This window comes from Hypanus sabinus, chromosome X2, assembly GCF_030144855.1.
Source record: "Hypanus sabinus isolate sHypSab1 chromosome X2, sHypSab1.hap1, whole genome shotgun sequence".
In the NCBI taxonomy this organism is placed as follows: Eukaryota; Metazoa; Chordata; class Chondrichthyes; order Myliobatiformes; family Dasyatidae; genus Hypanus; species Hypanus sabinus.
The window spans coordinates 6,403,568-6,416,548 of record NC_082739.1 but is presented as its reverse complement, the minus strand read 5'-3'; the positions used below and the strand labels follow the sequence as shown (position 1 = coordinate 6,416,548).

The following is a 12,981-nucleotide window of genomic DNA, read 5'->3' as shown; positions in this document are numbered from 1 at the left end:
AACATACTGTATGAGGAATGGAAATAACTTATTATATGGGATCTCTCACTGCAAAGTAAGAGTATAACAGGGTGAGACCCATACACGGAGAAAGCAGGGTAGATGATTGCAGCTTTGTTAAAGAGCTAGTTTTAAAACCATCAAACGTACAGAGAGCAGAAGCTTATGGGGGAATTAGAGAGCTTGAGGTCTAGCTGATTGGGACTACATCCAAAGAAGGACTCAGGAAAATTAGCAGTGTGTGAAAGATCACAATTGTAAGCGCACAGGGGTATTGACCGGCATGTGGTATGAGTAATATGAGGCAAGAGCACTTTTTCCTTGCAATGGAAAATGCTTCGCTGCTTCCAAGTTTTCAATGGTTTTAACCTCTGAAAGCATATGAAAGGTTTTGGAAACTAAAAACAAAGTTCAAAGTAACTATTATTAAAATATGTACATGTCACCATCTACTACCCTGAGATTTGTTTTCCTATGGGCATTCACAGTCGAAAAAAGAAATACAATAGAATCGATGAAAAACTTCACACAAAGTTGGGCAACCAACCAATGTGCAAAAGAGGACAAACTGCAAACACAAAAATAACCAAGTAGTAATAATAAATAAAAAAATAATAATACTGAGAACTTAAGTGTTAGAATCCTTGAAAGTGTGTGCATTGATTGTGGAATCAGTTCAGTGTTGAGGTGAGTGAAGTTATCCCCTCTAGTTCAGAAGCCTAGTGGTTGAGGGATGAAAACTGTTCCTGAACCTGGTGGTGTGGGTCTTGAGGCTCCTGTACCACCTTCCTAATGACAGCAGTGAGAAGAGAGCATGGGCTGGGTGATGGGAGTAGTCGATGATGGAACAGTTGAGTGCATTACATAAGTATTAACATGCTCATCAGATTCTGTCCATTGCATATCTGATGAATATGCTGCATGCGCAATTGCAGTGCTCTGAAACATTTGGAAAGGATCTTAAGATCATAATTTGAAAGTTTCAAAGAATCTGACTAAAATTCTTAAGTTCTCTTTTTGACAGGTTAGTGTTAGCTGCACTGCAGTAAAGTCCGACAGTTCTCTCATCTCCTATGGTTTTGCCCTGTGTCCTACAGAACAAACTGTTGCCAGTCAGCAGAGTACATGTTCTGCCTCTGCCAAGCACGCTGTGATGGTCAAGGATCAGACAGCCCAAGCCATTGAGAAAGCTGCAACGTCTTATGAGAACGTTGGTGCTGAGGCTGCCCTGAAGGAGGTGAGAGCACTAGAGCTGCATACAACCATTTCTTTGGCATGTTACTGGTGTAGAAGTTTTATCACAAGAAAAAGACCATAAGCTCAGCTTTAAGCAGTTTAGCTGTGAATATGTCTCCTGGCATTGTGTCGTTGAGTCAAATTTCAACAAGGCTTAATTTCTGATAGAGAGTTGTAAAGAGATGTAGCCCAGAAGCTGGCCCTTCAGCCCATTAATATTTCACCTACCATCAACCACACTAATAGATGAATCCTATCCTCACCCATTTTATTCTGCCCAGCAACTCCCCCAAATTCTCCCACTTGCTTACACGCTGGGGGCAATTTACAGTGAGATGTGACAAACTGTGAGATGTGGGAGGAATCTGAGCAGTTGAATGGAATGCAAGCTGGGCATGAAGGGAAATGAATAGTTGACACTTCGAGCTGAGACCCTTCATTGGGACCAGCCAGACCCCAGTTCTTATGAAGGGTCGCTGTAGAGCAATTCATAAAGCACTGTATTATCAAGAGGGCTGCTTTGTCATTGGACTGATGAGATGATCCGGTGGCGAAAGTGATCATTGAAATCTATGGTTATGTTAAAGCACAGCATCCTTCCGGTCCACCAAGCGGCAATTATTTCTATTCTGATGTAGATGAATGCTGATTCTGTGATCACCATGTTCCAAATTTCTGTAACTTGCTGAGAGGTTGGAGTGAGCACAATATCTATTGCGGCTTATCAATTGTAGGTGCTCCTGAAATGTGATGAGATATTTCATATCAATGCGATAAATTCCTTTTGTAATATATTGCTGCAAAGCAAGGCAATGTTTTGCTCTTTGGAAGTGGAGCTGTTTGCAATCCTTTTTAAATTGTGTTTAGTGCCATTTAATTAGTGAATTAATTGAATAATTGAGAAATCCCCCATTAGGGAGCAATGCTGATACTATGAGAAGCCTGTGTTAATCACCTTTTGTAAACCTCTCTTCAGTGCCTGGATCTGATACCCCTTTCTGGTGGATTACATCAAGGAAGTTTATTTCTTGGATTCTAATATAGACATCACCGAGAATTTGTTTGGAAGCTGCAGTCAATGCCAGAGTTTATTTTCCATTCCTAGCTTTCTAGTAGATTGTGGCAAACCATCTACTTGGATCAACACATATAAAATGCTGGATGAACTCAGTAGGTCAGGCTGCATCCTTGGAGGGAAATAAACAGTCAATGTTTTAGGCCGAGATGCTTCATCAGGACTGAGGTCTGGCTGGTTCCGATGAAGGGATTCAGCCCAAAACGTCAACTGTTTATTCTTCTCCATAGATGCTACCTGACTTGCTGTATTCCTCCAGCATTTTGTGTGCGTTGCTCTGGATTTCCAGCAAATTCAGAATCTGTTGTGTTTCTCCACTGCTTGACTCTTGATTAGCTTGATACACCAAAGTTTTATTAGATCATTTCAAAAGGGTTTTAGGTCAGAGGGCTGTGGGTTCAGAATTTCTTCTAAGCAAGTCCAGCCTTCCTTGTCAAAAGTATGAAAGCAAGCCAGTTAGGTTTCCAACAATACAATAGCTTCGTGGTTGACAACAATTTATTTCTTCAACTAATTTCTCACTCTCACAGTACAGAGTTGATCTTAAGATTATCAGAGCAATCCATGGTTATTGCTCCAATACTACCCTATCCAAATACTTCTGCTGAAGATACTTATATTTTACACAAATGCTACTAATAAGCACACACTTTTAACTTTCCTTGATTATCATGCTTGCTTTTCTCTGTCCTCTTCTTTCCCTTTCCTTTCACTTCCTCTGCTCTTTCACCATTGTTTTCTGAGCTAGTCAGAACCAGGCCTGGAGACCAAGGAAACCAAAGAGAAGTCTGAGCCTGAGCTCAAGCCTGAAGCAGAGCAATTGCCAGAGCCGGAGGCAGTCAGTGAGCAAGAGGAACAGTCTGAGCACACTGGTACCCAGATAACAGAAGTGGACATTCCGACTATTGGAAAGGTTCAGGTTCGCCATGATGCTGATGGCTACAACGAGGAGGTACTAGGTCAACAGAAGACTGAGCAATGTTAAATTCCTTGCCTGATGAAATTAGTACATTGTAGTTGTAATTTATAACTTTTGAGGAAACTTAGCTAAGTTTTATTTGACATTGCAATTTTAAAGGCATCATTAATATTGCAAATATTGGTGCAACAAAGTCCTGAGTCAAATTGTTCATTCATAGTGTCTCACAATTCATTGCATCAGTATTAGTTTGAGATTCAAGTTCTAAGACTGACCCCTTTTGTTGTTAACGCCGGTGCCAACATGAAGCCAAACTGCTTCATATTGTGCTGCCAATGGGTGATATAAGTGAGGAGCTTACGTGATTCCAAACGTAGCAAAGATTTACAGCAGTAACATTTAAAAGAAAATTGAGATGACTGCAACTGGTGAAAAGTTGGTCTCTCTTTATCCTTAGTACCTGCCTTTACTCCTGTCCTGTGATTTGTAATCCTACTAATTATCTCACAACACTGGAATTGGAGCCAGCCTTTTGACTATATCACTATTTCCTGGTGATCTTCTGTAAAAGCCGCATCCAGTACCAAGAATGGTAGGACTTTGGAAAGTATTGGCACTTTGCTACAGTATACTGAATGGAGATCATGAGTATCTTAGAAATATTGTGGCATTCTTGGGTAACCCTTCAAAGAGTGGCACAGTTCTGATCTGGAAATGGTGCTAACTGGTCATTGGTAGTGCTGGGCTTCAAATACTCAACAAATCTGACAGTTACTAAGATGAGAGAAACCCTTCTGAGAGAAATGTTAGCTCTACTGTCTCTACTGACGCTCCCTGAACTGAGTACTTAGATTTCATACCTCTGATATTGCAAATTTTTGCTTATCATTAAATTATTTACCATTATTGAAAGAAATTCAAGAAGATCTTGATAAATGGATTACATTACCAATAACATTAGTAGGCAGAGTAAATGCTGTAAAAATGAATATATTCCCTAGATTACAATATTTATTCCAAACACTACCAATACAATTACCACAGAAGTTTTTTCAAGAGTTAAATAAATGTGTGAGGAAGTTCCTTTGGAAAGGCAAGATGTCAAGAATATCGTTGGAAAAATTGACATGGAAATTTGACCTAGGAGGGTTACAACTTCCAAACTTTAAAAATTATTATAAAGCAAATCAACTTAGATTTATTGCATCTTTTTTTGATGAAGGTAAACCGGCATGGATTAGAATAGAATTAGATAAAATAGGAGAAAATATACCAGAAGATTTTATATATAAGTGGGAATCTAAATGGATACGGGAAAAGAAAGAATCTCCTATATTAAAATCCTTTCAAATCTCTTACTATCTTTCCTTTCGGTTAGTCCTGACGAAGGGTCTTGGCCCGAAACGTCGACAGTGCTTCTCCCTATAGATGCTGCCTGGCCTGCTGTGTTCCACCAGCATTTTGTGTGTGTTGTTGTTTGAATTTCCAGCATCTGCAGATTTCCTCGTGTTTGCTCCTATATTAAAACATTTGATTGATTTATGGGATAAGATAAATGTTGATGATGAGATATCTTTATTAGCAAATCTTTATTAGCAAAGAGACCTTTAATTCAAAATAAACTTATTCCTTTTACAATGGATAACCAACTTTTATACAATTGGCTTCAAAAAGGGATTAGATATATAGGAGATTGTTTTGAAGGAGGTATATTAATGTCATTTGATCAATTAAAGAATAAATACAAAATATCAAACAACACTCTTTTTTGTTATTTCCAATTAAGGGCTTATTTAAGAGATAAATTGGGTCAAACAATGTTATTGCCGAAACTTAATGAAATAGAAACTTTAATTCAAAAAGGAAAAATTAAAAAAATTATTTCTTGTATGTACAGTTTGATTCAAAAACAGGCAATTAAACAAGGAATTCATAAGTCAAGACAAAAATGGGAAACTGATTTGAATATTAAAATTGAAGAAACAAGTTGGTCAAGACTATGTCTTGACAGTATGACAAATACAATAAATGTCCGGTTAAGATTAGTGCAATATAACTTTTTACATCAATTACATATTACACCACAAAAAATAAATAAATTAAACCCAAATTTATCTGATCAATGTTTCCGATGTAATCAAGAAATTGGTACTTTTTTACACTCTACTTGTTTTAAAATTCAACCTTTTTGGACAAATTTAAGAATTTTATTGGAACAAATTATTAGAACACAACTTCCACATAATCCAACATTATTTTTACTAGGCAATATTGAAGGGATAAAACTGAAATCCAAACTGAATAAATATCAGAAAGAATTCATAAAAATTGCGTTGGCAGTAGCCAAAAAGGCTATTGCAGTTACTTGGAAATCGGATTCATACTTAAGTATAGATCGTTAGAAGAATGAAATTTTTAGCTGCATTCCACTTGAAAAAATTACTTATAATTTAAGAGATAAATATGAAATATTTCTAAAAATTTGGTGCCCTTATTTACAAAAGATAGGATTAAATATATAGGTGCTCCGAAGATAAAATTATTGGTTATCTAGGGAAATAAATAAATATGTATACTAAAGCTATTATGAACTCCGTGGAGCATGTGGGGATCTTCCGATATCCAGGCATTCTTTCTTTCTTTCTTTTTTTTTCTCCTCTTTCTATAGGGATATGTTAGGAGGGAGGGGGGAAGGGTTGATAAATTTTTTAATATTTTTTTTCCTTCTGTAACCTATTTGAAAATTCATTAAAAAATTTTATTTAAAAGAAAGTTCTTAGCTCAGCTCCTGTAATGCTTTTAAAATTTGTATAGACCTCAGTCCTTTTTTTTTCTATGACATTTCTCTGTCTTTCTGATGCATTTTTTTCCTTCCTATCACTGTCTTACGGCAGGAAATGTTAAGTCCGGCTATGCAGGGCATCATTCTAGCTATTGCCAAGTCCAGACAAGTCTATGACCGGGATGGTGCTGAGGCAGGGTTAAGAAAGGTATTTGCTCTGTTGTACTTTTGCCAAGCTTGTAATTTGCATGGATCTTTATTTACTTATTTTTATAGTCAGCCCTTCTGGCCCTCCAAGCTCAGCTGCCCAGTAACCCACTGATTTAACCCTAGCTTATCCATGGGACAATTTATAATAACCAATTAACCTACTAACTGGTATGTCTTTGGGCTGCAGGAGAAAACCAGAGCACCTGGAGAAAACACGATCACACAGGAAGGACATACAAAATTTCTTAGCCAGGACGCCAGAATTGAACTCTGAACTCCATTGCCTGAGCTGTAATAGCATCGTGCTAACCACTATGCTACTGTACACAAGTCTTGTGTAGACTTATTTTGATTAACAATCTTACTGTCCTGGTTTGGTAGATTTTCGAGATTTAATTTATTCTAATATGTTGCCTGCTTCATCTTAACATATACCATTTATTTCTGGAATCTTGGGTGTAGAAAGAGACTGATATTCCCTTGGTTCTTTCAAACCACTATCCAGTTAATTCCACTCAGCATTGTTCTTCTGACATAACCTTATTTATTTCCATTCTGTTACCTTTTGAGAATTATGAATCTGTTTTGCCATCTCCTTCACAGCAGTACATATTGGACAATAAATATGTTCTTGTACAATGTCTGGCCTCAATGTACTTACCCCCAAGTAATTGTCCTTTAGATCTAAATCAGCAAATGTTGGTGTGCTTGTCTGACCAACCCAACAACATCCTGTCCAGGTCAGAATGGCATGTTCTCCATCATTGCATGTAAATGCCATGTACCAGAACTTCTGTGCTCACAATGATGGGTGGTCAGGTTAGTGATACACAAGTCCTAAATGGCAAATTAATTTTCATTCCAATGGATCTGTATTATTAGTCAGTGTGCGCCAACTCAACCTCCAAATCACTAATTGAGTCAAGCAGTTTATATTTGTCAGCAAGCTGAGCTGCTTCATGATGATATGTGTAATGTAATGTAACCTGTAATGTCTAGGGTCAACTCAACATCTGTATTTCTTGCGAAGGTAGCATTTACCAATTTTTCTTCCTGTAGTAAGATAATCTGGCAGTATATATATCTGGAATTGCAAATTAATGAGGCATATAAAACTGAAGTTTGAACTACATTTGAAAAATTGTCAAAAGGTTTTATTTTCTAAAAGTCTGCTTGCAAATATCCCTTAAGGAACAGTTTTCATACTTTTTTTTGGTCATCATCTCTCTGTTGTTCATCAGTGAATACAATTTTAGGCTGACAATTTTAAATTTAGAGATAGCTTTCTGACATATGGGAAGTTGGAATATGAATAGATGTCTGTGTAGAAATGTTAAACATCAGGCTTGATAAAGATTAAAGATAAAGTTTGGCTTTATTTGTCACATGTACATCAAAATGTACAGTGAAATGTGTCTTTTGCATCAGCGACTACCACAATCAGAGGAAGTGTTGGGGGCAGCCCATGAGTGTCCCCGTGCTTCCAGTCCCAACATAGCATGCCTGCAACTTACTAACCCGAACATGTACATCTTTGGAATGTGGGAGGAAACCAGAGGAAACCCACACAGTCATGGGGAGAAAATAAAAAAAAAACTCTTTACAGACAGCGGCAGGAAGCGAACCCCAATCGATGATTGCTGGTTTTGTAAAGCTATTGTGCCACCCCACACTTTGTTGGAGCCTTACAGTAAGCCTGGCTGTGATCTTCAATGGTTGCTGTTGAGGCTCATTTTTATTATTTCAACTATAAACTTAGATACAAATTAAATATGTAAACAAAAGGAGGTGCTACGGGAGCCAGAAGTTTCTCACTCTTCTTTCACTCCACCGTGTTTTGCACTTTTTAATTTTGTAACTCACTGTAATTATCATATCTTATAACTACTCCTGCGAAACAACAAATTTCATGACATACTGTATGTCAGTGATAATAAACCTGATACTAATGGCACCATGGTTTAAAGAGAATGTTAATATGATTGTACTCGTGTGTTCCCCTGGTGTTTTTGAGGGTCTTCCCCATCCATCTCAGCCACTCCATGTCTGTAGTGGAAGGAGCCACTGCACTGGCTGCACCAAGCCTCAGTGCATCCCTCACCCGTAGTATGGAATCTACTAGCCAGCAGCACTTGCGTACATATATCTTGGTGGAAAGACAAGAGGTTTCAGGCAGATCAAAAAGCCTGTCAAAAATCTTCACTGGAGACCACCAGGGTGGAGTTATCACTGCTCTAACTTGCTGATTGGGGTCAGTTATGCTCCTCCGTGGCCTTTTCGCCTTGACGAATTGGATGGCAAGTTGGGAGGGCCAATGTTAGTCACCTCAGTTCCTGACCTCCTGCCAAGTCAGTTTAAAACCGCCCCAGTAGGATTGCTTAATTTATTAAGGGTTTAAACTAATTTCGCAGGGGGTTGGGAACTGGAGTGATAGGGCTAAGGGTGGAGCAAATGGTAACCAAATCGATGCAGTGTGTAGTGAGACTGTGAGAAAGGACAAGACAAAATTGAATGAGTAGAAGTGTAATATGGGGGAAAATGAAAAAGGATGATGAATGCAGGACTGAAGGTGTTATATTTGAATGCATGCAGTATAAGGAATAAGGTAGATGAAAGAGGTGACATAGGATCAGAAGATGTAGAATTCTTGTATGTAGACTTAATAAACTGGAAGGGTAAAAACTCCCTGATGGGAGTTACATACAGACCTCCAAACAATAGCTGGGTTGTGGGGTACAAATTACAATGGGAGATAGAAAAGGCATGTAAAAAGAGCAATGTTGCACTAGTCATGGGGGATTTCAATATGCAGGTAAATTTGGAAAATCAGTTTGGTGTTGAACCCCAAGAGAAGGGATTGCCCCAAGAGAATGCCTTTAAGATGGCTTTTTAGAGCAGCCAGTGATTGAGCCCACTGGGGTAAGGGAAATTCTGGATTGGGTGTTATGTAATGACCCAGATTTGTTTAGGAAGCTTAAGGTCAAGGAACCCTTAGGAGATAGTGATCATGATATGATAGAATTCACCCTGCAATTTGAAAAGGAGAAACTTAAATCAGATGTATTACAATTAAGAGGCATGAGAGAGGAGCTGGCCAAAATTGATTGGAAGGGGACACTAGCAGGGATGATGGCAGACCTACAATGACTGGAGTTTCTGAGAGCAATTTGGAAGGTGCAGGAAAGATGCAACCCAAAGATGAAGTAGTACTCTAAAGGGAGGATGAGGCAACCATGGCTGACAAGGGACAAAGATGACATAACAAAAGAAAGGGCATATAGCAAAAAATAGCAGGAAGTTAGAGTATTGGGAAGCTTTTAAAAACCAACAGAAGGCAACTAAAAAGCTATAAGGGGGAAAAATGAAATATGAAGGTAAGATGGCCAATAATATCAAAGAGGATACCAAATGTTTTTTCAGATATATAATCAGTTAAAAAGAGGCAAGAGTGGATATTGAGCTGCTGAAAAATGACTCTGGAGAAATAGTAATGGGAATAAAGAAATGGTGGATGAGTTTAATAAATATCTTACATCAGTCTTCATTGCGGAAGACACTAGCAATACGCCAGAAATTTGAGAGTGTCGGGGCTCAAGTGAATGTAGTTGCTATTGCTAGGGGGAAGGTGCTTTAGAAGCTGAAGGTACGCAAGTCACCTGGACTACACCACAGGGCTCTGAAAGAGGTGGCTGAAGAGATCGTGAAGGCATTAGTAATGATCCTTCAAGAATCACTAGATTCTGGAATGGTTACAGAGGTTTGGAAAATTGAAAATGTCACTCCACTCTTCAAGAAGGGCGGGAGGCAGATAAAAAGGAAATAATAGACAAGTTAGCCTGACTTTAGTGATTGCAAAGATGTTGGTGTCCATTATTAAGGATGAGGTTTCGTGTACTTGGAGGCACATGATAAAATAGGCCAAAATCAGCATGGTTTCCTTAAGGAGAAATTTTGCCTGACAAATCTGTTGGAATTCTTTCAGGAAATAACAGGCAAGGTAGACAAAGGAGAGTTGGTGGATGTCATTTGCATGGATTTTCAGAAAGCTACACATGATGCTGCTTAACAAGTTCAGGGTATTACAGAAAATATACTAGCATGGATAGAGCATTGGCTGGTTAGCAGGAGGCAAAGAGTGGGAAGAAAGGGAGCTTTTTCTGTTTGGCTGCTGGTGACTAGTGGTATTCTACAGGGGTCTGTGTTGGGACTGGTTCTTTTCACATTATATGTCAATGGATGATGGAATTGATGGCTTTGTGGCCAAGTTTGCAGGTGATACAATGCTAGGTAGTGTTGAGGAAGCAATGTGTCTGTAGAAGGACTTAGACAGATTGGGAGAATGGGCAAAGAAGTGGCAGATGGAATATAGTGTAGGGGAGTGTATGGTCATGCACTTTGGTAGAAGGAATGGTAGACAGGTAGAAAATTCAAAAATTACAACTGCAAAGGGACTTGGGAGTGCTTGTGCAGGAATCCCTAAAGGATAACTTGCAGGTTGAGTCAGTGGTGAGGAAGGCAAAAGCAGTGCTAGCATTAATTTCGAGAGGAATACAATATAAAAACAGGGATGTAATAGTGAGGCTTTATAAGGCATTGATCAGACCGTACTTGGTGTGTGAGTAGTTTTGGGCATATTATCTTGGAAAGGATGTGCTGGTATTGGAATTGGCCCAGTGGAGGTTCATGTAAACAGTTCTGGGAATAAAAGGGTTAATGTTTGAGGAGCATTTGAGGGCTCCGAGCCTGTACTCACTGGAGTTGAGAAGAATAAAGGGGAATCTCATTAAAATCTCATTAAAACCTATTGAATATTGAAGGGCGTAGATAGAATGGATGGGGAGAGGATATTTCCTATGGTGGGTAAGCACAGCCTCAGAATAGAGGGATGTCCATTTAGAATGGAGATGAGGAGGAATTTCTTTAGCCAGATCATAGTGAATCCATGAAATGTGTGGAATTCATTGCCACAAACATCTGTGGAGTTCAAGTCATTGGGTATATTTAAAATGAAGGTTGATAGGTTCTTGATTAGTCAGGATGTCAAAGGTTACGGGGAGTAAGCAGAAATGTTTTGAGAGGCCTAATAAATCAGCCATGACGGAATGGCGGAGCAGGCTTGATGGGCCAAACGGCCTAATTGTGCTCCTCTGTCTTAAGGTCTTATGATTTTATAATGAATTCGGGTGAAGCTTTAAAGCAACTCTCCAAATAAGGTAGCGGCAGGGTGAGGCCCAGTTGTGTTTATGTGTGTGTCTGTGAGGTGTTTTTTCTTCCTTAGACTTGTATTTCATATTCAGTCACTAATCAATGGAGCTGCATGTTGTCAGTAACACCTATTCTGCCTTTAGTGTCACTAACCTGTGAGCTCAGACTGGATGTCTGCCCAGGTAGCTTTGTGAATTTTGGTCTTTCCACTAGTCTAAGGAGAGCTTGTCCAACCTTTGTATGATTTCCATCCTGTCATTCTGCAGAGCTGCTTAGCCACTTTTCCCTTAGTTAGTGCTAGGTTCAAGAGTACTACTTTCCCTCATTAGCCTCAATTACTTTGGTAAATGTCCTTTTTTGTGTGCTAAATGCCAGTTCTGATCTCTACCCATCATCTTCAAATAGGCAAGATACCTCAGGCGGGTGCTGAGTAATTTCATGAATTTATCCACCATTCACCCTTACTTTGCTTCCAGCTTCTGTTCTCTTGTTTGGTACTCAGTTATATGTTTCTTTCCTCTCTTTCCCTTATCTACCTAGGCATTCCACGAAGAGTACTCGCGGTTGTTTGATTTGGCCAAGGACAAACCGACACCCCAGAATGATCCTCGACTGCAGCATGTCCTGGTTTACTTTTTCCAGAACAAGGCTTCCAAGCGGGTGATTGAGCGGACGCTCCTGGAGCAGTTTGCAGACAAAAACCTGAGTTATGATGAAAGGTGCTGATCTTTCTGAATAAGAGTTCCAGACCTGAAATGTTAACTGTTCCTCATTCCCACATATGCTGCTTGAACTGCTGAGTGTTTGTAACGTTTTCTGTTTTTATACCAACTAATTGTCCACATACATTGGTGCTGGAAGGGGAGCAGCTTTGCAGGATGAATGATTTCTTTTGACACTTTCTTCAATGTTTATTCAAATACAAAGTAGATTGCATCGCTTTGTACAGTGTTCGTTTAGAGTTGGGACTCCCCAATTCTAGAATGAAGCTTCATCCTCCATTCCAATTATGGTACAAAAACTTCAATATAATCATCACTGTCCGGTATGGAGGGGCCACTGCACTGGATCGGAAAAAGCTGCAGAAAGTTGTAAACTTTGCCAGCTTCATCATGGGCACGAGCCTCCCTAGCATCGAGGGCACTTTCAAAAGGCAATGTCTCAAGTGGCATCCATCATTAAGGATCCCCATCACCCAGGTCATGCCCTCTTCTCATCGCTACCATCAAGAAGGAGGCACAGAAGCCTGAAGACACACTCTGTGTTTCAGGAGCAGCTTTTCCCTTCTGCCATTGGATTTCTGAATGGACAATGAACCCACGAATGCTACCTTTGTATTTTTTATCCCTCACTTTTGCACTACTTATTCAATTTAATTCTTTTTATATATACTGTACTTGTTATTGTAATTTATCGTTTTTATTACTATGTATTGCATCGTGCTGCTGCCGCAAAACAACAAATTTCATGATATATGCCGGTGATATTAAACCCAATTCTGATTCCATTTAGATATATCACAATTCCAGTGTAATGTTGCTTTATCCAATTACT

At 39.1% G+C, this 12,981-nt stretch overlaps 1 protein-coding gene across 6 annotated transcripts in view; it reads left to right on the top strand.

Annotated features, from left to right (window-relative positions):
* The window catches only part of usp28 (ubiquitin specific peptidase 28), a 108,038-nt gene that overhangs the window by 86,784 nt on the left and 8,273 nt on the right, over positions 1 to 12,981 (top strand). For 5 of the 6 annotated variants that reach the window (XM_059956849.1, XM_059956848.1, XM_059956850.1 and 2 more), the window contains 2 exons: positions 1,098 to 1,237; positions 11,968 to 12,146. In XM_059956849.1, coding sequence (XP_059812832.1) covers positions 1,098 to 1,237; positions 11,968 to 12,146 — 319 coding nt within the window. Of the gene's footprint in view, positions 1 to 1,097; positions 1,238 to 3,059; positions 3,264 to 6,124; positions 6,221 to 11,967; positions 12,147 to 12,981 lie in introns of all 6 variants that reach the window. The other variant, XM_059956852.1, reaches the window with a different exon arrangement.